The sequence below is a fragment of the Trichoplusia ni genome, chromosome 26 (assembly GCF_003590095.1).
Source record: "Trichoplusia ni isolate ovarian cell line Hi5 chromosome 26, tn1, whole genome shotgun sequence".
Lineage (NCBI taxonomy): Eukaryota > Metazoa > Arthropoda > Insecta > Lepidoptera > Noctuidae > Trichoplusia > Trichoplusia ni.
Window position 1 is genome coordinate 4,316,688 of NC_039503.1, and position 25,841 is coordinate 4,342,528.

Genomic DNA, 25,841 nt, shown 5'->3' on the forward strand with positions numbered 1-25,841 from the left:
AGCGAAATTTTTTTTTAGACTTTTTGGTAAACTTTAGTATACATAAGGACAAATCATGTTTTGTTAGGTACTTTAATAAATGGAGCATAAATCCGAGTATTTTATTTCAAGTATACAAGTTTAGGAAACCCGCGATACAAATATTAAATTCCACAATATTAAAAAAACTTCTAAGAAAAATCGATATAATAAGCAAAATAAAACAATATGGAAAGCTTTTAAGACTACATTTATTTCAATAAATATTGCACCTCGCATCGTTCATAACATTAACATTATTTACAATGGAACAAAAAAAACTTAACTCATTAAGAGACTTACACAAAAACATTGCATTATTAAGAATACAAAATATCTATCTACTTACGGAAAAGCGGAAATGAGCTTTATAATCTCCACTAATTGCTCATTGCTAGCAGAAAGAGACAAATGAACCTAAATAAAAGCTATTTATAACATCTCGAAAATTTTTATATGTACCTTCAATTATTGACGTCTAAGGGCCGATTTTTCAATCGCCAGATAACTTTTATTCGATGAATATGTTTGACGTTTTGACAGCTTTTGTATAGAAAATATGTCAAACGGCCATATTTATTCCTCAGATAAAAGTTATCTGACGATTGAAAAATCGGGCCTAAATGGTGGCCGCATCTACCAGCAAATGGCGCAGATAATTTGACACTTCGGATGTCAAAAGCTTACATAGATAATATATAGATATTTAATAAATAAATATGGTTATCACAACTACACGCTCTTCGCCAAATCTTGAGCTTTAGCGATAACATCCTCAATTGTCCCTACCATGTAGAAAGCGGCTTCCGGGATGTGGTCTAACTCGCCATCCAAGATCTGTTATGAAAAGGTATGTATTAATGTATTTCTCATTCTTGCAAACGGTCAAGGAAAGCCTCTAATGGCTAATAATAAATTTAGTAAAAATATCAGGTTTTTCTTTTCATGTAACCTTTACTGTCCCTCTAACCTTCGAGGCCTTCCTTCGATTCTTCTAACCTGTCCGGTCTATGGCTCTTCTTGTCTATTTGTTTTGGTATCCATTTCGTCGCGCCAACTCTTTTGGGATCATGATGGAACCCATTTGGTACATATGTTGGCCAAGAAGTTTTCGGGCAAGCGACAAAAATGTCCAGCCCAATCCAATGTCTTATGATGAATGAGTTAAAGATGGAGTACCTTTTTATTAAAATGCTGAATATACTAGTTATCCTTACCCTCTTATAATTGGCCTAGCCTATTCCCAACTATGTTGGGGTCGGCTACCAGTCCAACCGGTTTTAGCTAAGTATCAGTGTTTTACAAGGAGCGACTGCCTATCTGACCTCCTTAACCCAGTTACCTGGGCAACACGATACCCCTTAGTTAGACTGGCTGTCAGACTTTTTCAAGCTTCTGACTACCTGTAACGACTGTCAAAGATGTAGGAATAACAGCCGGAACCCACAATTTAACGTGCCTTCCGAAACACGGAGGAACTCGTTATGACAATGATGGTCACCCATCTGCGGACCAACCGCGTCAAGCATAGCTTAACCTGTGATCGAATCACTTATGCGGTTATAGCTTAGCCACGAGCTCCTTCCCGTCTTTATCCTTACCCTCTTAAATCCTTTAATAGTCTCTTCCAATTTGACCAGCTTCCCGATGTGGCCGGTGAACACTTCAGCTACCTAAAACATAGAAGACAAATTCTGGCAAACGATCCTCGTACCAAATGTTCAACGGATCAGAGCTGGTAACACTGTTTTTGACTTAAAGTGTTCCCGAAGAAACATATCACGTGTATTTAGTTATTTTATAAATAGGTAATTTGGCGTAACGTTTCTGCACCATCCGGGTTTTAAATATTTTTGATTTAGACATCTATACATTATAAACAAATCAGTCAAAAATTATTGAAAAAAAAAATGAAATGAATTGCCATCTCGTACAATATAGCAAAGAAGTTTAACTTCAATTGCCTGTGATGGTTACTCGCGTCTTTTTCGTGAGAACGAACCTGGAACGGCTGCGACAGGAAGCGCTGTATCTTGCGCGCGCGAGCCACTGTCAGCTTGTCGTCCTCCGACAGCTCGTCCATTCCCAGGATAGCGATGATGTCCTGCAGGGATTTGTAGTCCTGGACGAACAATGGCAAGTATAGTCCAACGCCAAATTAGGGAAATAAGGGTTGATGCGGAAATACTAAAAATAAAGACCGAAGTTAAGCGACGGTTATTCATCATTCATTCATTCATCATCAGCCTATCGCAGTCCACTGCTGGACATAGGCCTCTCCAAGCGATTGTTATGATGTTCACATATTTGTTGTTTTCATTGATTGGCCTGTTGGTCTAGTGATTAGTAACCCTGACTGCTACACCCGAGGTCGTGGGTTTGATTTTGATGCCACCCAGGACAAATGTTTGTGTGATAAGCAGAATCATATGTTGTGTCTAGGTGTAATTACATTATAAAATGTTTAGAAATATATAAATATGCCTATCAGTTATTTAGTACTCAAAATACAAGATTTGCTTAGTTTGAGACTAGATGGCGGTGTATGTAAGTTGTAATATTATTATTTAACTTTTTTATACGGACCAAAATGGGACTAAAGCTGGGGAATCCTCATGGACACTCCCTCGGGGGAGGAAACGGGTAGTATCAGACTCATACTGAGTAAACCTGAACCGCCGTGCTACGTCATCCACGGTTTTGTGTCAGTGTATGGCAATGCGTTGCAATCCTTCACACAAGGTCCAACGTACCTGCAAAATCTTCTGCACGCCTCTAGCCACGCCGTAATGTTCTGGCCCAATGATGTTGGGGTCCATGACTCTGGATGTAGAGTCCAGGGGGTCCACGGCGGGGTACACGCCGAGCTCGGCGATGGCCCGGGACAGCACCGTGGTGGCGTCCAAGTGGGCGAATGTCGTCGCCGGGGCAGGGTCCGTCAAGTCGTCAGCTGGTACGTAAACAGCCTGTGGAAGATGGATTACTTGAAAATAAGTTTAGGTTCTAATTTTCTAAGGCGCAAGAATCATTCTGACTCTCACATGTAACCCTCACGTCTGTCACTCACATGTGACCCTCACGTCTGTCATTCACATGTGACCCTCACATGTGACCCTCACGTCTGTCACTCACATGTGACCCTCACGTTTGTCATTCACATGTGACACTCACATGTAACCCTCACGTCTGTCACTCACATGTGACCCTCACCTCTGTCATTCACATGTGACACCCACATGTGACTCTCACGTCTGACACTCACATATGATCCTTACGTGTGACACTCACATGTGACCCTGACATATGGCTCTCACATGTGACTCTCACGTCTGACCCTCATATGTGACTCTCACGTCTGTCCCTCACATGTGACCCTAACGTCTGACAATCACGACTGACACTCACATGTGACCATCACCTCTGTCATTCACATGTGACACTCACATGTGACTCTCACGTCTGATACTCACATATGATCCTTACGTGTGACACTCACATGTGACCCTCACGTCTGACACTCACGTCTGACTCTCACATGTGAACCCTGACATATGGCTCTCACATGTGACTCTCACGTCTGACCCTCATATGTGACTCTCACGTCTGTCACTCACATGTGACCCTAACGTCTGACACTCACGACTGACACTCACATGTGATCCTCACGTCTGACACTCATATGTGAACATCATATCTGTCATTCACATGTGACACTCACATGTGACCATCACGTCTGACATTCACATGTGACCCTTACGTGTGACTCTCACATGTGACCCTGACATATGGCTCTCACATGTGACTCTCACGTCTCGACACTCACGACTGACTCTCACATGTGACCCGCTCGTCTGACACTCACATGTGACCCTCACGTCTGACACTCATATGTGACGCTCACGTGTAACACTCACATGTGAACCTCACGTCTGTCACTCACATGTGACCCGCACATATGACTCTCATATGTGACCCTCACATATGATTTTCACGTCTGACACTCACATGTGACCCTCTCGTCTGACACTCATATGTGACCCTCACATATGACCCTCACGTGTGACACTCACATGCGAACCTCACATCTGTCACTTACATGTGACCCTAACGTCAGACACTCACGACTGACACTCACATGTGAACCTCACGTCTGACATTCACATGTGACCCTTACGTTTGATACTCACATGTGACCCTCACGTCTGACACTCACGTCTGACTCTCACATGTGACCCTGACATATGGCTCTCACATGTGACTCTCACGACTGACACTCACGACTGACTCTCACATGTGACCCGCTCGACTGACTCTCACATGTGACCCGCACATATGACTCTAATATGTGACCCTCACATATGATTTTCACGTCTGACACTCACATGTGACCCTCTCGTCTGACACTCATATGTGACCCTCACATATGACCCTCACGTCTGACACTCACGTCTGGCTCTCACATGTGACCCTGACATATGGCTCTCACATGTGACTCTCACGTCTGACCCTCATATGTGACTCTCACGTCTGTCCCTCACATGTGACCCTAACGTCTGACAATCACGACTGACACTCACATGTGACCCTCACCTCTGTCATTCACATGTGACACTCACATGTGACTCTCACGTCTGACACTCACATATGATCCTTACATGTGACACTCACATGTGACCCTCACGTCTGACACTCACGTCTGACTCTCACATGTGACCCTCACATCTGTCATTCACATCTGTCATTCACATGTGACACTCACATGTGACCATCACGTCTGACATTCACATGTGACCCTTACGTGTGACTCTCACGTTTGACATTCACATGTGACCCTTACGTGTGACACTCACATGTGACCCTCACGTCTGACACTCACGTCTGACTCTCACATGTGACCCTGACATATGGCTCTCACATGTGACTCTCACGTCTGACACTCACGACTGACTCTCACATGTGACCCGCTCGTCTGACACTCACATGTGACCCTCTCGTCTGACACTCATATGTGACTCTCACATGTGACCCTTACGTGTGACCCTCACATGTGACCGTGTCAATGTGACGCTCACGTGGGTCTCTCACGTCTGACACTCACATGTGACCCTCACATATGATTCTCATTTGTAATTCTCACGTCTGACACTCATATGTGACCCTCACATATGATTCTCATTTGTAATTCTCACGTCTGACACTCACATGTGACCCTCACATATGATTCTCATTTGTAATTCTCACGTCTGACACTCACATGTGACCCTCACATATGATTCTCATTTGTAATTCTCACGTCTGACACTCATATGTGACCCTCACATATGATTCTCATTTGTAATTCTCACGTCTGACACTCACATGTGACCCTCACATATGATTCTCATTTGTAATTCTCACGTCTGACACTCATATGTGACCCTCACATATGATTCTCTTATGTGACTCACACGCCTGGATCCCACGTCTGACACTCACATGTGACCCCTTACGTCTGACTCTTATATGTGACCCTCACATATGACCCTGACATATGACTTTCACATGTGATCCTTACGTGTGACACTCACATGTGACCCTCACGTCTGACACTCACGTCTGACTCTCACATGTGAACCCTGACATATGGCTCTCACATGTGACTCTCACGTCTGACCCTCATATGTGACTCTCACGTCTGTCACTCACATGTGACCCTAACGTCTGACACTCACGACTGACACTCACATGTGATCCTCACGTCTGACACTCATATGTGAACATCATATCTGTCATTCACATGTGACACTCACATGTGACCATCACGTCTGACATTCACATGTGACCCTTACGTGTGACTCTCACATGTGACCCTGACATATGGCTCTCACATGTGACTCTCACGTCTCGACACTCACGACTGACTCTCACATGTGACCCGCTCGTCTGACACTCACATGTGACCCTCACGTCTGACACTCATATGTGACGCTCACGTGTAACACTCACATGTGAACCTCACGTCTGTCACTCACATGTGACCCGCACATATGACTCTCATATGTGACCCTCACATATGATTTTCACGTCTGACACTCACATGTGACCCTCTCGTCTGACACTCATATGTGACCCTCACATATGACCCTCACGTGTGACACTCACATGCGAACCTCACATCTGTCACTTACATGTGACCCTAACGTCAGACACTCACGACTGACACTCACATGTGAACCTCACGTCTGACATTCACATGTGACCCTTACGTTTGATACTCACATGTGACCCTCACGTCTGACACTCACGTCTGACTCTCACATGTGACCCTGACATATGGCTCTCACATGTGACTCTCACGACTGACACTCACGACTGACTCTCACATGTGACCCGCTCGACTGACTCTCACATGTGACCCGCACATATGACTCTAATATGTGACCCTCACATATGATTTTCACGTCTGACACTCACATGTGACCCTCTCGTCTGACACTCATATGTGACCCTCACATATGACCCTCACGTCTGACACTCACGTCTGGCTCTCACATGTGACCCTGACATATGGCTCTCACATGTGACTCTCACGTCTGACCCTCATATGTGACTCTCACGTCTGTCCCTCACATGTGACCCTAACGTCTGACAATCACGACTGACACTCACATGTGACCCTCACCTCTGTCATTCACATGTGACACTCACATGTGACTCTCACGTCTGACACTCACATATGATCCTTACATGTGACACTCACATGTGACCCTCACGTCTGACACTCACGTCTGACTCTCACATGTGACCCTCACATCTGTCATTCACATCTGTCATTCACATGTGACACTCACATGTGACCATCACGTCTGACATTCACATGTGACCCTTACGTGTGACTCTCACGTTTGACATTCACATGTGACCCTTACGTGTGACACTCACATGTGACCCTCACGTCTGACACTCACGTCTGACTCTCACATGTGACCCTGACATATGGCTCTCACATGTGACTCTCACGTCTGACACTCACGACTGACTCTCACATGTGACCCGCTCGTCTGACACTCACATGTGACCCTCTCGTCTGACACTCATATGTGACTCTCACATGTGACCCTTACGTGTGACCCTCACATGTGACCGTGTCAATGTGACGCTCACGTGGGTCTCTCACGTCTGACACTCACATGTGACCCTCACATATGATTCTCATTTGTAATTCTCACGTCTGACACTCATATGTGACCCTCACATATGATTCTCATTTGTAATTCTCACGTCTGACACTCACATGTGACCCTCACATATGATTCTCATTTGTAATTCTCACGTCTGACACTCACATGTGACCCTCACATATGATTCTCATTTGTAATTCTCACGTCTGACACTCATATGTGACCCTCACATATGATTCTCATTTGTAATTCTCACGTCTGACACTCACATGTGACCCTCACATATGATTCTCATTTGTAATTCTCACGTCTGACACTCATATGTGACCCTCACATATGATTCTCTTATGTGACTCACACGCCTGGATCCCACGTCTGACACTCACATGTGACCCCTTACGTCTGACTCTTATATGTGACCCTCACATATGACCCTGACATATGACTTTCACATGTGACCCTGACATATGACTCTCACATATGACCCTCACGTGTGACACTCACATGTGACCCTCACATATGACTCTAATATGTGACCCTCACATATGATTTTCACGTCTGACACTCACATGTGACCCTCTCGTCTGACACTCATATGTGACCCTCACATATGACCCTCACGTCTGACACTCACGTCTGGCTCTCACATGTGACCCTGACATATGGCTCTCACATGTGACTCTCACGTCTGACCCTCATATGTGACTCTCACGTCTGTCCCTCACATGTGACCCTAACGTCTGACAATCACGACTGACACTCACATGTGACCCTCACCTCTGTCATTCACATGTGACACTCACATGTGACTCTCACCTCTGACACTCACATATGATCCTTACATGTGACACTCACATGTGACCCTCACGTCTGACACTCACGTCTGACTCTCACATGTGACCCTCACATCTGTCATTCACATCTGTCATTCACATGTGACACTCACATGTGACCATCACGTCTGACATTCACATGTGACCCTTACGTGTGACTCTCACGTTTGACATTCACATGTGACCCTTACGTGTGACACTCACATGTGACCTTCACGTCTGACACTCACGTCTGACTCTCACATGTGACCCTGACATATGGCTCTCACATGTGACTCTCACGTCTGACACTCACGACTGACTCTCACATGTGACCCGCTCGTCTGACACTCACATGTGACCCTCTCGTCTGACACTCATATGTGACTCTCACATGTGACCCTTACGTGTGACCCTCACATGTGACCGTGTCAATGTGACGCTCACGTGGGTCTCTCACGTCTGACACTCACATGTGACCCTCACATATGATTCTCATTTGTAATTCTCACGTCTGACACTCATATGTGACCCTCACATATGATTCTCATTTGTAATTCTCACGTCTGACACTCACATGTGACCCTCACATATGATTCTCATTTGTAATTCTCACGTCTGACACTCATATGTGACCCTCACATATGATTCTCTTATGTGACTCACACGCCTGGATCCCACGTCTGACACTCACATGTGACCCCTTACGTCTGACTCTTATATGTGACCCTCACATATGACCCTGACATATGACTTTCACATGTGACCCTGACATATGACTCTCACATATGACCCTCACGTGTGACACTCACATGTGACCCTCACATATGACCCTGACATATGACTCTCACATGTGACCCTGACATATGACTCTCACATATGACCCTCACGTGTGACACTCACATGTGAATTTCACGTCTGTCACTCACATGTGACCCTCACGTCTGACTCTCACATGTGACCCTGACAGATGACTCTCACATATGACCCTCACGTGTGACACTCACATGTGACCCTCACATATGACCCTGACATATGACTCTCACATGTGACCCTGACATATGACTCTCACATATGACCCTCACGTGTGACACTCACATGTGAATTTCACGTCTGTCACTCACATGTGACCCTCACGTCTGACTCTCACATGTGACCCTCACGTCTGACACTCACGTCTGACTCTCACATGTGACCGTGTCAATGTGACCCTGACATATGACTCTCACATGTGACCCTGACATATGACTCTCACATATGACCCTCACGTGTGACACTCACATGTGAATTTCACGTCTGTCACTCACATATGACCCTCACGTCTGACTCTCACATGTGACCCTCACGTCTGACACTCACGTCTGACTCTCACATGTGACCGTGTCAATGTGACGCTCACGTGGGACTCTAACGCCTGACACGAAGTACCAGTGAAGGCTGAAGACAAAGTACCAGTCAGTGAATGTAGTCATTAATTTTTAACGAAAATTATTAACATATTATTATTCTACATTTAATTTTCATATTCTTGCCTGTTTTGAATCATCGACCAAGCGGGATAGAGTTTTTCAGCCAGTTATTTCCATCTCAACATATACGCGATACAATGCCGTCATTATGGACAGGCCTGTTGGTCTAGTGGTTAGTGACCCTGACTGCTATGCCGGAGTTCGTGAGTACGATTCCCACCCAGAACAAATGTTGTGTGATGAGCATGAGCGTTAGTCCTGGCGTCTGGGTGTAATTTTTTTATAATATGTATGTATTTAGAAATATATAAGTAAGTTTATCAGTTATCTGGTTACCATAACACAAGCTCTGCTTAGCTTGGGTTCAGATAACCGTGTGTGAGTTGTCCCAGGATATATATTATATTATATTGACGTCACAATCGCAGCCCCACGCTGCATACCCCTCACCTGCACACTGGTGATGGAGCCAGTCTTGGTGGTGGTGATCCTCTCCTGCATTGTGCCCATGTCAGTGGCCAGGGTCGGCTGGTAGCCCACAGCGGACGGGATGCGGCCTAGCAGGGCTGACACCTGGGGAATAGGAATGTGTATTCTAATTATATTGACTCATTTTATAAGTGTGATCATACACACTTTCTTGTCGACAGCAAACCTTTCACCCAACTTCAAAAATTAGGAAGTTCTCAATTAGTCAACATTTTTTTTTATATTTTTTTCTTTTAACGTGAAATCTCTGTAATTTTGTCCTAAATTTACAAACTTTTAGAAGTTGAGAACTTTATAATAAAATATAAAGTAAATAGAATAAAGATTATTGCTAAGTAAGGCTCTACACAGACGGACCATATTTCAATTGCTAACTGCAGTTCAAATACAGTTTGAATTCAGTTAACACGACTGCAATAGAACTGCAAACCAAACGTGCAGTCCAATTGCAGCAGTGGACTACAATGAAAGATCTACCAAATACAAAATTGCAAAAAGGACGAAAATTTTCCTCAGAAATGGTCTAACTCACCTCGGACCCAGCCTGAGTGAACCGGAAGATATTATCGATGAACAGCAACACATCCTGTCCCTCCTTGTCTCGGAAGTGTTCCGCGACAGTCAGACCCGTGAGAGCCACACGGGCGCGAGCTCCCGGGGGTTCATTCATCTGACCGTATACTAGAGCCACCTGGGGTCAAACATACTATTCTTTACTACAATCGATCACAAGTTAATCTTTACGCGGTTGGTCCGTTCCTGTTTATTTATCAAACATTTACTTGAACATAAAACCTCACAAAACTGTTTGCACAGTTTTTCTGTGTTTGCATGATTACTAAAACTAATTAATTTAATAATTAATTTAATCTAATTAATTTAATGGTTGACCAACTTTGTCATAAGAAGTTTCCTTATATAGTCGGCTAAAACAGCACAACTGAATCGATCACAAGTTAAGTTTTACGCGGTTGGTCCGTAGATCACCATCTTTGTCTAATTAGTTCCTAAGTGTTTCGGAAGTAAGTCGCGCAGAGACTCTGGCTAAAGTAGTAGAAGGGGTCCGGGGTGTTTCTAGTCGGTGGAAGTCCGACATATCCTCACGCCGTGCCCTCGACATGGGTTGAATTCATTAGCGTTTCACCCCGGAAAAAAAAGGCGGGCCAGCGGACAAGAGCTGATTTTATATAATTTGAATGTCCTTTCTTCAACAAAAAATTATAGACACATCGTAGGATGTGTGTTTCACGAAATCTTATCTTACGCGTACAAAAATCAAATAGTGAGATCTGTGTGACATTGGACCCACCTTAGAGGTCTTATAGTCATCAGTGATGACGCCCCCGACCTTCATCTCGTGATACAAGTCGTTACCTTCACGCGTTCGCTCTCCGACGCCGGCAAATACCTAAATCAAAACAATGAAAAACTTTCAAAAGATCATACAGACTTGGGCATTATTTTATCATAATACAGTCGAGTCGAATTTCTCTTAAAAAAACATTATTTTAGGTTCATGATGAGTTTTTTCTTAAACACGACTCCCGCACTAAAGAATTTAATCTTTGTGTCGCGGGGGGTTTCACAAACATACAAATCACATGCACAAAGACACCCAGACTCAGTACAAGCATTCGTGGATCACACAAATGCTTGTCCTACGCGGGGATCGAGCCCGCGAGACGACGCGCATTGAGGGTTTGGCGTGGTGACCTCAACCACTCGGCTATCCGTGCAGTCAACTTTACTTACTTAGCGTTCGGAGCACCATCGACTTAACTTTCGTAACGTTGACTTGACATTTGTGGAGAAAAGAGGCAGATGGAGTGCATAGCAAAATATATGACATTCGTAGCAATGTTGACTTGACATTTTGACATTCGTAGCAAACTTATAACTTGTAGCAAATAGGATGGGGATGAAATACGACATCCTGCTAACTAAACCGCGTCTCCAAAGGGCTTGGTCCGCCACTTTCCAATCAACGTAGTTATCCAATTTTTTTTTGAAGTACCTATGAGTATTATTTGTAAGTGACATACGACCGTTTTGTAAAAACGATGACTCGAAGTTTTTTAAGGCAATAAGTTCAACGTGAACAGAACAGCAAACAGTATTCAGCTCAATAATTATAACAGATTATACTCACCGAGAATCCACCGTGGGCTTTGGCAACGTTATTAATTAGTTCCATAATTAGCACAGTCTTGCCAACTCCAGCGCCGCCGAAAAGGCCAATTTTGCCGCCTGGAAATAATGTAAGGACAGCTATTAGACAATTAATAGGTTATCTAAAAGAGATTCAAACCAACCGCTTATGGGTAAGTTACTCGTAGTAGTAACCTTACAAATATCCTAAGAAAAAAAACCCTTTCAAAATATTTGGCCACACTAAGCGACGCTTAATTTCGAATTTGTTGTGGTCATAAATGTAATAGTGGCAACAGAAGAACGACATTGAAAATTTCAGTCCCATGGAAGATACATCAAGATACAACTACAGAAAACTCTGCGTCAGTTCGGGTTCCGTTTTGACACCTCGCATGTACGAAGAAGAAAGCCCCCCAAGACAAACCACCTGCCAGTAAAAATAGGGTGGTTGCATCCACTCCTACAGCGCTTACAAATGGTGTCACTTGACAATTAAACTCAGTGCTTTTCTAACTATTTCCGTTTCGATTGTTCCCTAGTTCGGATTCGCAACACATACCTTTGACATATGGCGCGAGAAGGTCCACGACCTTGATCCCGGTGACCAGGATCTCCTGCTCCACGGACATCTCGACGAAGGGCGGCGCGTCTGCGTGGATAGCCGCGAACTCTGTCGTCTCGATGGGGCCACGCTCGTCTAAGATGAGGAAGAAGTATTAAATGATGTAACGGTTTACTCACGCTTTTAGCAGATGCGTCTGCTCATGATTAAGGACTCCGGTTGGGTCCGAAACTAGTCGGGATACCCCGATAAATACGCGTGAGTAAATCGTTACATCATTTAATAATGAATCATACTCACGAAAGTTTCCATCAAAATAAGGAAGCAACAATATTTTACCTTACAGCAAAGTAACTCTGTAAGGTCAAATATTGATCTCTACAATATAGAAGAATATCACCAATACACCAAGACAAAAAAAATGGTACGTCTTCTACAGGTTGACAAAGAAATCGTAAGGTGTTCTAAAAAGAAAAAAAAACGGATAAAGAAATTACATGTCTATGGATGTCCTAGACATCAACGCCAAGTCGAATAGAACCAAGAGAAAGTAGTACCATTTTTTTTTTAAATAGATATTTTTTTTGGATTTAAAGCATCCAAAAATTAATTTATTTAAAACAAACGGTGCACTTTTGGCATATAGGCTATACGGTCATAAGTTTCAAGTGATTCAACATATACCTATTATAGTGTAATCTGTGAAATTGTTAATTTTAATTAAGAAACCTGCAACATAAAATCGAGAACATATAATATGTTAAATAATTGCTGGATATTTCAATACATTTCATTTAAATTTGAATATTCCTCACCGATCGGTTCTCCAATAACATTTATAATCCTTCCAAGCGTGCCCTCCCCAACCGGGATAGTGATGGGCGCGCCTGTGTCTATAATAGGCTGTCCCCGCACTAGCCCCTCCGTTCCGTCCATCGCGATAGTGCGGCACGCGCTCTCTCCCAAGTGCTGCGCCACTTCCAATATCAGACGGGGTTCTGTACAATGAATGCATACAAATTTTAATAAATGAATCAGTGCCGGCGTTAGGGTGGGCGCGATGGGGCGATGGCCCAGGGCGACAAATTCTGGGGGGTGCCAAGGTCTGAAGTTGGAGTCTCTTGCCTCTCCTGGCGCAAACCCTCAGAACTGTGCTCTACGCTAGAGGTGGAATACTTCCACCGCCAAACGTAACGCTAAAGGAAAGATGAAATTCTTAATATAATTTTACTTGGGATCAGCAAAAAACTAACACTTGATATTGCTTCCCTCAAGTGGGCGCCACAATATTTTCGACCGGGGTGTCAGTGGCCCTTACGCCGGCACATGAAATTAATAAACCCTACTGCGCACTCTATACCTTGAAAATGTTATGCAAAATCATGTTTAAATGCGTATAGTAATCCTACTAATATTTTAACGTGAAAGTTTGTTTGGATAGATAGACGTTAGTTAATCTTTTACGCATAAACACTGGAAAAATTTGGAACACAGGGAGTTCACCTCTTTCCCGCAAAAACCATTAACGGATTAAGACGGAATTATCCCAATGAAAAGTGCCTGATAAAATAATAAAGGGTGGCACAACGAACTTTCTTCCTCTCTTCATCGTCACAAACACCAAAACACGAATTAAATATAGGTTCTATAGGTAGGCACTTATTCCTTATATTGACATAGAACTATTTAAATTGTCAAATAAAATTAAATAAGTCTAGACTGTGATTCCAAAATTATATCTGCATCAGCAATGACTAAGAATAATTGAAATAATGATACTTATTGGATTATTGAGGGTAAGTACATATTTTTTTAACGCAAGAATCGCTTTACTTACACGGTTACCAGAGCCTAAACGATATTAAACCGACACCTACATAACTAAGTATTTGCATTTATTATTTTATCGGGCACTTTTCATTGGGATAATTTAAATAATTGCTATATCCTTGATTTAACATATGTTTGAAGTTACAACTAAATTAGATAAATGAAGTAAATATGTAGCAATTATTGACGCAATACATTTCGGGAAACTCTGCATGCTTAACTTTAAACTAGGAGGTGACCAGCCAACCAAACGTCAGGATGGCTGGTCAAAATAAATATTTTATTTCTAAATATATATCCTATGTAGCAATTATTTATTATATGTAGCAAATATAAGCAATTATGTAGCAATTTTCAAATCAACTCTCATATACCAACGCCACAGGCAACCAGCCATTCTGACGCACATCAATTTACAACTATAAAAACGGCTGTACTTATTTTGATAAAATTTGACATTTACAAACATCATCGGTCTAGCCTTTTCCCAACTATGTTGGGGTCGGCTACCAGTCTAACCGGTTACAGCTAAGTACCAGTGTTTCACAAGAAGCGACTGCCTATCTGACCTCCTCAACCCAGTTACCTGGGCAACACGATACTGCTTTTGACATTTGCAAACGTGGGATTTTTTATTTTTAACATCTAATAATTATTACTTACATTCTATAATCGATACTTACTTCGTCCAGGCACCTCCAACGCGTTCAGAATCGGCGGCAGGTTCTTGTCAAACTGCACGTCCACAACGGCTCCGATCACTGCGTTAATACGTACTTTTTATAAGTTGCAATCTCATATTTTCTCAAGTGGCTGATCTAGAGTTAATATTTACTGTAAAGATTTTTTCCCGCATTCCCGCACTAAGACCTTGCGAATTCGCGAGCGATCCCGTGGCTCTGGCTCAGGCAGTAGAAGGGAGTCATGGTGTTTTTAGTCGGCTGGAGACCGACGCATCCTAACGCGTTTCACCCATTAAAAAGTATCGAAATTGATGGGACACAAAAGGAACATAATCTTGAATACCTACTATGATTTAATTAACTCTTTTTCTGCGGGTGCTACACACTTTTGCATGGAATGCTTACTACCAACCGTCGTGGTGTCCTTGCGGTTGCTTGGATTTGTAAGCATTTTCGATCTCAACGCAGGCAAAGTGTGCTTTTATAAAGTTGTAAGTATTTTCTCTTATCAAGACACCACTGACCAATGAAAGAAAACATCGTTTGAGAACCTGGATTTCACATACCATAAAGTTGATCTTTTGCACCTACTTTTTGTGTACTGGACAATAGACCATCTCAACAAACGTCTTTTCTCCGAGCTCGAAAGCTGAACGAATCGTTCAGTTCGACAACTGAGTTTTCAAAAATACGCCACTTAAGTACCAAAAATAATCATGTGCGTGTGAACTGAGGGACCACACTGGGAATTCGCGAAATAAGAATCCTAGGATTTAGTAGTAGATTTAAAACAATTGTAGAACGAACCTGGGAATTTGTAAACAAATGTATTAAAAACTACGACCCATAAAGTGTGGTCCCTCAGTTCTCACAGACGATCAGCCAGATCTCAGAAAGTGTCTTAAAAAATAGGGTTTTGTGTATTCAGACTTTTAGTAGAGAATTTTTAAAGATATTTTATAAGTAGTAGACCACAAGGGATTGAAGATAAAAAAAAATATGACGACCGAACTGTGGTCCCTCAGTCCACATTAGTACGAAAAATATTTTGGTAAATATAACTGGATACAATTAATAAAACCGTTCTTTTTCTGCATGAAGATTTAGTAGAAGTCTTAAAACAATTTGTAAAAAAGAAATGAGCCCAAAATAACAAAGCACTTTGAAGATAACGATGTTTAAAACTGGTCCCTCAATCCTCACCTCCACCGACGTATGTGCGAGCGCTAGCTGCTAGACGAGAGGATTATCAGAATGTCTAGTGTACTTAACTTTTAGTAGTAAGTTCCTACTAAATAATAAGTATCTAAAACTGTGCATTCCTTATCTCTTAGCTGAGATAATACACATTTTTCAAATCTATAAAAATACATGGAGTAGTATGACCACAAATAAAACGAAATGCAGACAGTATTATTTCATTTTATTTAATACTAGCTGTTGCCCGCGACTTCGTCCCCGTGGGTAGAAGATATTTATGATTTATACCTGCCCTGTTTTTTTTTTCACATTTTCCATTGTATCTTCGCTCCTATTAGTCGCAGCGTGATAGTTTATAACCTAAAGCCTTCCTCGATAAGTGGTCTATTCAACACAAAAATATTTTTTCAATTTGGACCAGTAGTTCCTGAGATAAGCGCGTTCAAATAAACAAACAAACAAACTCTTCAGCTTTATATATTAGTATAGAGTATAGAAGTATAGATAAACCAGTTTGTATGGTTTGTATGCTAAAAATTAACTTAAAGTGCCATTTGAATGTAGCTTAATGAATGTAAATAAATTTGTTGGTCAGTACTTTCAATAAGTTTAAAATTTTGATCATCATAACAAAAGAAACGCTTATTCATAAAACAGTGACATCGGTAATGGCCAAGACCGCCTGGAATTAAAGCTGGAATGAATTCAGATGCACCCATGATTTTAAAGGTTTGATTCTTGACGGTTATTGTAATAGGAACATTAGTAAGAGAATTTTTATTAGTGCCGTTTAAATCGAATGATATAATTTTTGAAGTCTCGTAATTGTAACTAACTTGGTCATCACAACTGGTACAGTTCCTGCTTCCTTCATCAATGTTTATTGCCTCTTCTAAAATACCTATGCCAAATATTTCAATAACATTTATATTTAAGGGTAAAAATGCAATGTCTCTTTTGATTAAGTTTGATTGGCAGGAAGTATTTAAACACTTTTTTATGAAAGTTGCACTGAAAACATATTTTAGAAGAATATGTTCAAATATATACGTAATATTACACTGGCAATCATAGCTAATATGGTTTCCTTCCTCATTTAATGTGCTAAAATATTGTGTAGCAATTTTTGCTCTCATTAAATAAATGTCATCGTCTGTAGACTCTATGTCGCAGAGCTTGTTTATATATTGTGGAATTAAATCTTTATCAGAAGTGCTCATAACGTCTCGAAAATTCTCATATTCGTAAAATCCTGCACTCAAAAAATACATTACAGAATCGAAACCACAAGTATTCTTAAGAGTAACATATTTATCATTTAGTAATACTGAATGACACAAGTTACCATTTTTTAATAATTTTACATTATGATTTGTTTTCTCTTTACTCATTTCAGCTTCTCCTCTCCAATTTTCAATAAAAGAGGGTTGATCAGAAAATATTGAATCCGCATTAAAACAAGTAGAAGTATTAGATTTAACTTTTTTGGCGTTTCTTTTTTCTCGAGTTACATTAAAATTTACGTTACGTTTTCTTTTTCTAGAGCGTTTTTTGGGTGGGATTACTTTATTTACTACATCTTCACCTAGTTCAGCGAGGGCAGTTTTCATTATTCCATCTACAAGCATGGAGTAATTGTTAATGAACTCGTCGATTCTATACTTTTGTACTTTAGTTTTGAAAACCAAGTGTTTTAAAGTTTTAAAGTAACTTTCTACACCTGACGATGATGGTGCTTTATTTTCGGAATCGAAATAAGAACACGATAAATTTGACCACAATGGAAGTCTTAATATTATTCTTCTTAAAGTTGGAATGAACGGTGGAAAATAGTATAAATTTTCGTTACATTTTAAGACCATGGCAGCTTGATTTTTCTTTCTTATAGTTTTAAGAATATTTTCGAACCAAATTGAAAAAGTAAAATCCTCCGTAATATTATCAAATATGTATGTTTCATCTGATTCTTTTCCATCTGAATCCAAATGACCAACTTCCTCCACTCCGTTTATAAATTTATTAAGACGTAATTTAGCTTCTTTACAGTCATTGTTCGTATCATTGGAATACTGACCAAGGCAAACATTAACAATGTCTTGGATAGTTTGTTTGACAGTTACATAATTTTCACAATGTTTTAAAAATATTAAACAGCGTATGTAAAAATATTTTATCCGCACATCGATATTAGACTTAAAACATGTTAGATTGTGGAGTGATTTGATGAAGTGACTCGTATCTAGTCTGATAAAAGCTTTAGGAATGTGAGTGTTGTTGCCGTCGAAATAGGAAAACAATTGTACTATATAATTTTTGGTGGAGTTGCATAACGAAAACGCCTTAACGCTAGCAGAAACTAAAGCCGATGAATCATCAGTTATGATTTCGTGTGGTGGGCTATCTACGAAAGTTAACCATTTTTTTAACCAAATCAAAATATTTTCATCAGAATGTGAGTCTGTTACCATTTGAAAAATAGGCACGGACTTAAACTTAGCGTTACCTGTGATAAGGCCTACGTATAAAAATAATCGTTTTGTAACGTTTGTACCATCTAGAAGACTCAACTTTTCGAAGAAGGAACCAGTAGCATCTATTGTTATGGTAGTTCTGTTAAATTTTGCGTGATACTCATTATAGTACTTAATTTGGCGGTCACTCCAAAAAAACACACGAAAATCTGGAAAGATACTTATTTCACGAATAATATTCTTGTCATGATCAAGATTTTGAGCCATCATCAATAACGAAATAATTGGGTTATTATGAGGCAAATGTTCCATTCTAGCATCTGACTTAATTTTTCTTAAGGCCGATATGGATGGCAATACAGGAGAACTTTTGTGGTCTTCGCTGTCAATCAGTTTTGAAGCCAAGTCATTATGTACCATGACAGCTGGCTTACAACGTAGTTCTTTAGCCAATTGTTGCCTTCTATAAGGCGTTAACTTGGACTTAGTCTTCGAGTTATGTTTGAATTTAACATCAAAGTTACGAACGTTACACAAAAATTTAACTATTTTGTCAGTCATTTTTTGATTAGATAAATTAATTTCCGCACTACATTGGGTACATTTTCCGTGCAAATTAATTTTATCTTCCTGGATCCTATCTTTCTTAAAGACCCATGTGCACGGTAGTTTTAAATGTGTCCAAATTTTTTCTTTTAATATGTGACTCCATTTGTATTTTGGCAACGTTTTATATTGCCTATACGTTGAAGTACCACTCCGTTTCTTATAGCCACTTAAGGGTTTTATTTTTCTCCATTCATATGTATCAAGATTAAATGAAAATGATTTGGATTTTCTCACACCTAAGTTAAAATTAGTTGCCGATGACAATGATGAAGGACTACTGCTTGCAGAACAATTATTTTCATCACTGAAAGTTGTGGGGTTGTCGTTTGACCAAGTGGGGTCAGTTGTGTGGTCAGGCGATGGAATATCACTACCGAAAATGAAATTTCGATTGCGTTGTAGAGATATATACAAAGCCAAGGGAGTCATTCTGTGCTCAAGTTCTTCAGATAGTATTAAAAAAATTGGATCATTATATTTGATTTTTGGATCTTTCAATTTTTCAGCATGTTTCCTAAAAATATTGAACTGATCTTCATAACAAATTTTCGGTATTCGACCTCTGGCCATTATACCGCTGTAATAAAAACATGTATGGATTTTAGAGGAAGGATTACAGGATAGGTACATATATTATATAGATGGAAGGATATATACATACATTGATTTCCTATAATATCGGTCATGAATTTGAAATTTGTATCCCATATATATTTTTAAATAACCGTATATTTATAACGCTGTTAAAGTTCTACTTGAAAGTAACCATCGAATACCTTTCAGCATAAGCACACGAATCCTTAGGCGAAAACCAATTTAAATGTCGCCATACAACTTATTCATCTCTGAAACTGAAACATTCTAATTCCTATAGTTAATGAAAATGATACGTACCTGTACCGTATTTGTATTTATATGTATATAGATTTTAATGAAGTACAGCGTTGAAATCTTATTTTTAGTTTGGGCGCTGGCTAAAATCCTTCTGAAATGTGACTTTTCGTTTTGACTTGATTTCTGTTACTTTTAACAGAAATCAAGTCAAAACGAAAAGTCTGCCTGCACACTAGCGTTTGTCCAGCACAGACGTTCGATGAACGTATGCGTCGCGTTGTCGTAAAGTTTCCTCTGCAGTTGGAGCATTTCGTAGTCATTTCGGTATTATCATGAACAAAATGAATACCGCCTAGGAAACATGCCTTATGGCTGCGCTTTTTAAAGGAAAATTAGAGCGGAGACAAGAAAATAAAAGGCGATGGGAGAAACCATGATGGAGTGTACGATTAAGCGAAAGTGATTATTTTATGCTTTATTCTAAACAGGTCATAATAAATGATTCAAATTATTTTTATTCTTACTTTCAAATTCCGACACACGTATTTGATGAATTGTTACAAAAAGCACAAAGAAATAATAGATATCAGGATACATATTTGGGGCTGAAAAAGACTTTTCATGGCAGGCGAGGAGAGGTAGGAGGCGAACAGGATTGTACATGACACCGCATTAACGCGGCGCATACGTCGCGCACACGTGGCACTAGCACGACGTACTGATTATTTCAGTAGAGAAGCGGCAACAACGCCAAGCACGCGACGCGTCTTCCCGGCGTTTGCGCTGCGCTTACGGTCATAAAACGCCTACGCTAGATAAACGCTAGTGTGAAGGCAGCCATAATCAATTGGATTGGATATTGACGTGATAGTCGGTAAAACAGTGCAACGGTTTACAGTACTCAGGGTTGGAAGTACTTACGTTACTTAACCTCAAGATGGCGTTGTTACCATATTTCTTTTGTTATGATGACCAAAATCTTAAACTTATTGAAAGTACTGACCAACAAATATATTTACATTCATTAAGCTACATTCAAATGGCACTTTAAGTTAATTTTTAGCATACAAACCATACAAACTGGTTTATCTATACTTCTATACTCTATACTAATATATAAAGCTGAAGAGTTTGTTTGTTTGTTTATTTGAACGCGCTTATCTCAGGAACTACTGGTCCAAATTGAAAAAATATTTTTGTGTTGAATAGACCACTTATCGAGGAAGGCTTTAGGTTATAAACTATCACGCTGCGACTAATAGGAGCGAAGATACAATGGAAAATGTGAAAAAAAAAACAGGGCAGGTATAAATCATAAATATCTTCTACCCACGGGGACGAAGTCGCGGGCAACAGCTAGTATTAAATAAAATGAAATAATACTGTCTGCATTTCGTTTTATTTGTGGTCATACTACTCCATGTATTTTTATAGATTTGAAAAATGTGTATTATCTCAGCTAAGAGATAAGGAATGCACAGTTTTAGATACTTATTATTTAGTAGGAACTTACTACTAAAAGTTAAGTACACTAGACATTCTGATAATCCTCTCGTCTAGCAGCTAGCGCTCGCACATACGTCGGTGGAGGTGAGGATTGAGGGACCAGTTTTAAACATCGTTATCTTCAAAGTGCTTTGTTATTTTGGGCTCATTTCTTTTTTACAAATTGTTTTAAGACTTCTACTAAATCTTCATGCAGAAAAAGAACGGTTTTATTAATTGTATCCAGTTATATTTACCAAAATATTTTTCGTACTAATGTGGACTGAGGGACCACAGTTCGGTCGTCATATTTTTTTTTATCTTCAATCCCTTGTGGTCTACTACTTATAAAATATCTTTAAAAATTCTCTACTAAAAGTCTGAATACACAAAACCCTATTTTTTAAGACACTTTCTGAGATCTGGCTGATCGTCTGTGAGAACTGAGGGACCTCACTTTATGGGTCGTAGTTTTTTAATACATTTGTTTACAAATTCCCAGGTTCGTTCTACAATTGTTTTAAATCTACTACTAAATCCTAGGATTCTTATTTCGCGAATTCCCAGTGTGGTCCCTCAGTTCACACGCACATAAATAATCTATACCATTGAGCGTCACATTATCACATTGACAGTCTCATGAGGTGACAGTCTATCACATTCAAGACCCAACTGATATTGAAGGCTCTCAATTTGAAAATGAAGTAGAAAGAAAGTCAGTTAGCCAAAAAGATCACTGGAAAAACGGTATGGGAAGTTGTCTTGCCAAAAACCGTACCCAACAAGAAAAGAGGAGCAAAAACTACAAAAAAAAAATAAAACAAAAAGCTTCTAGAAATAGGTATATTGCTTCCTTGATATTTAATTACAGGCCGATTAATAATAAGGGTCGTAGTAGAACAGATCGGACTGACCGGCGATAATCTTCCCTTCAGCCCCGGCAGTGGACGAGAGCTTCTGGGGTTCCTGGCCGGGGGTCTTGGTGGGGGCCGGGGGCTTCTTCGCCGGGGGAGGCGCCGGGGCCGCCGGGGCCGCGGGGGCAGCCGGCGGCGGAGTGGACTTCGGTGTAGGCGCTCTAGCCATTTGGGATGTGGAAAACTAAAACAAACGGCTCTGTTGAGTATGTGACATTGATTTGATGCCGTAGAGAATGGTGAGTTTAATGGGATGTATTCTTTTGACGATAATATTGATGGAGGTCTTTCTCAATTCAGCCTGTCAAGCCTTCTCCAAGTTGCACCCCTAGTTTCTAAAGTAAATGAATATGTTGTTTCTATCAATAAAACTAAAATAAAAAAAAAACAAAAGGAGTTACGTGTCAAATCAACTATCTCGGTATTTTTCAAAGAACACATCAGCAATTTTAGATGCCTAATTTTGACTATAACTCCGACACCAGGTTGTACATCAACCATACGAAAAACTACAAGGACATGCAGTTATCCTACTTATATTATAAAAGCCAAAGTTTCTATAGATCAATGTTTGCAACTCCATCACACAAAAACCACAAAGGTTTTAGATGAAATTTGGGCCACACTATAGTTTATAACCTGGATTAACACGAGAAAAGTTTTTATCCCCATTTTTGCAGCCAGGTGGAGCCACTAGCAACAGCTACTTTAAAACACAACGTACCTTCTTCGAAAACGACCTCAAAGTAACACAAGCTCCGAGTTTGAACATCGGCCTAACTCTGTTCTGGAGTCCTGACTTCACGACATACGGTTCCCAACTATCGGCAGTGTTGATCGTCGAGTTGAGGACCGTGGTCGGTCTAGGCAAAGGGACAACCTTCGCCCTGTTACTGGACAGACTTTTCCTAGTCGTGGACGGCGATGGTAGCCGCCATTTCTCAGTGTACTGGCGAGCTTTCGTCTTCGAGTCTAGTTTTGGAGATGACGGAGCATCCGGGAGGTTCTTCACAAAATCTCGAGTTGGTATTGATGAGATGGGTCTTGAGCCGTGGCCAACTGTTGAAAAGGTTTAAAGGAAATTATCCCTAATAATATTATAAATGCGAAAGTAACTCTGTCTGTCTGTTAAGCTTTCACGTCTAAACCTCTGAACTGATTTTAATGAAATTTGATAAAGAGATAGACTTGACCTTGAGAAAGAACATGGATAGTTTTTATTCCGAACTTTTGAAGAGTTCTCTTGGAAACTCGATATAACGCGATAAAAGCTAGTTCTCAATAAGTTATGTAGGTTTTTTTATAAGCACTTGGGTATCCGTGCAGGAGAACCAGAAGAAAGCTTTTAAGCTTTTCAGTTTATTTCTAAAAAAATATCGAATATTTTTAGAAATCTGCCTGACGGACAAAACGTATTCGATTTTTTGACACAATAATGACAATTTGCTACAACGCGAAAAAATATCATAAAATAAGTCCGTGGTCGTATTTCTAAAGTCGTATTCATTAGATGTAGTAAAGCAGACATTTTGTAACGAAAAGCCAGCCTAGCGCAATAAAAAAAATGTCAAGAATGTTATAAAACTTACAAGCACTTCCGACACGATAGTATTCGGCGGGAAGTTTCGTAAATCGTTTCATTTTGCACTTGGTTTGCCGCTATAAGTATATTAGATATATAAAACCAAGATCAAAGAATTCTATTAAAATAAAATAATATAATTTCGACTTAGAGAAGGTGTTAGGTGGTGTCCAAAATAGATGTTGCCTTGGAACAAAGCTAAATTCCTTTTTTGAAAATCATTTGCTTTTTTATTGCAAAATTATTTATTTGACGCTTTCTAAAGAGGTTTGGAAATGTGAAAGAGGTTGTGTCTGTATTTTTCTGTCCAGATTTTGGTTGATTTTAAAAGAGGGAATAATTAAGGTGTTCAATCAATGAATTACTTATAATAATAATCATCATTGTGGTCTGGTCAATATGACCGTGGCGCGTAGGTATCAATCGTAAGTTTTGTATTTAATATGGACGTTTGTTCCTCTTTCACGTAAAAACTACTGAACGGATTCAGACGAAACTTGGTAATAGATTTTGTGTTCCATCATTTTGGATTTGTAAGGGATGGGATTTACATATATTATATACATCAGCAAAAACTATCGACTGGAAAGCTATTACGATTTGATAACGAAGTAAAAATATCTACTTTTAAGGCCAAAACTTGTATTTATACTGTACATTGCCCGCGGGCCCGTCCGCTTTAAATATGATCCCACGGCAACATTAAACCGGGATAAAAACAATCCTATTTTCCCACAACTAAGAATCGTGGAAGTATTTTAGGGTTGGCTTCCAGTCTAACCGGATTCAGCTAAGTATCAGTATTTTACAAGGAGCGACTGCCTATCTGGCCTCCTCAATAGTCCTCAACCTGTCAAAGCATTGAGACACAAAGCAGTGGGCTTGATACAAAAAAAATGTGTTAATCCCGGTTATAAACTATCTGTGTACCAAGTTTCATCTATAAACTCATTTATTGTGTATTCAAGCTGGCTACCACCATTAAAGCTAGCATAACGATATATCAGGCACACGTCAGCATGTTCCCTGACGGGGCGTTTATGTAAAGGGTTAATTGTCGACACAACGCGCAGGTTCTCACACCGATCATTAATAGTTGGTGTAATCTGACGCGTTTGGTTTGAGCTTTGAGCCGAGTTGGTTTCGGTCAAAAAACGTCAAAATTTAAATCAAAAGTTTTTATGTCAAGTAGGCCGTTTTTCAGGCATTTTCAAAACGCTACAATGACGACTCTAGTTGCGCGATTCTAAAGTGTCATTCTTATGGAGAAGAACCGGCAATAACTCTATAAATTCCAGATGTTAATTATCATACCCCTGCTCTTACCACAATTATTCTATTTGGTTTCGGCGAAACATGTATTAAGTACCTATGTATTACCTCCTCCGTCTGACGACTTTCTATCTGACGTCATCTCACAAGAAACTCTCTTTGCAGCCATTGTCTTTCACACAATCCATCCGTCGTTTCCTTATATCCATCCATATCCATACTCAACACCTTCCTCACCACTTGATTCTCATTCCTCCGCATAACATGCCCATACCATGGCAGCCGATTGCTACGTAGTTT

General features: G+C 40.2%; 1 protein-coding gene across 1 annotated transcript; it reads right to left on the reverse strand.

Annotated features, from left to right (window-relative positions):
- Window positions 1–711: 711 nt before the first annotated feature.
- Window positions 712–24,486, reverse strand: LOC113505642 (ATP synthase subunit beta, mitochondrial-like). Its single transcript, XM_026888445.1, has 14 exons — window positions 24,277–24,486; window positions 23,412–23,746; window positions 22,688–22,871; window positions 15,175–15,252; window positions 13,477–13,659; window positions 12,659–12,796; window positions 12,098–12,195; window positions 11,258–11,356; window positions 10,481–10,639; window positions 9,910–10,032; window positions 2,772–2,984; window positions 2,021–2,140; window positions 1,620–1,691; window positions 712–855 (listed from the first exon to the last, which is right to left on the reverse strand). The coding sequence occupies exons 1-14, from the start codon at window positions 24,326–24,328 to the stop codon at window positions 751–753; spliced, it is 1,959 nt and encodes a 652-aa protein (XP_026744246.1). The 5' UTR covers window positions 24,329–24,486; the 3' UTR covers window positions 712–750.
- Window positions 24,487–25,841: the final 1,355 nt, after the last annotated feature.

What these genes read in the sequence shown, in the direction of transcription:
- LOC113505642 (XM_026888445.1), bottom strand. Translation starts at nt 24,328, where the DNA reads ATGAAACGATTTACGAAACTTCCCGCCGAATACTATCGTGTCGGAAGT. An exon ending in TGAGGTCGTTTTCGAAGAAG is followed by an intron (nt 22,872 to 23,411) that starts GTACGTTGTGTT and finishes CGTTTGTTTTAG; the next exon opens with TTTTCCACATCCCAAATGGC. An exon ending in TGTTATTGGAGAACCGATCG is followed by an intron (nt 12,797 to 13,476) that starts GTGAGGAATATT and finishes TCCTCATCTTAG; the next exon opens with ACGAGCGTGGCCCCATCGAG.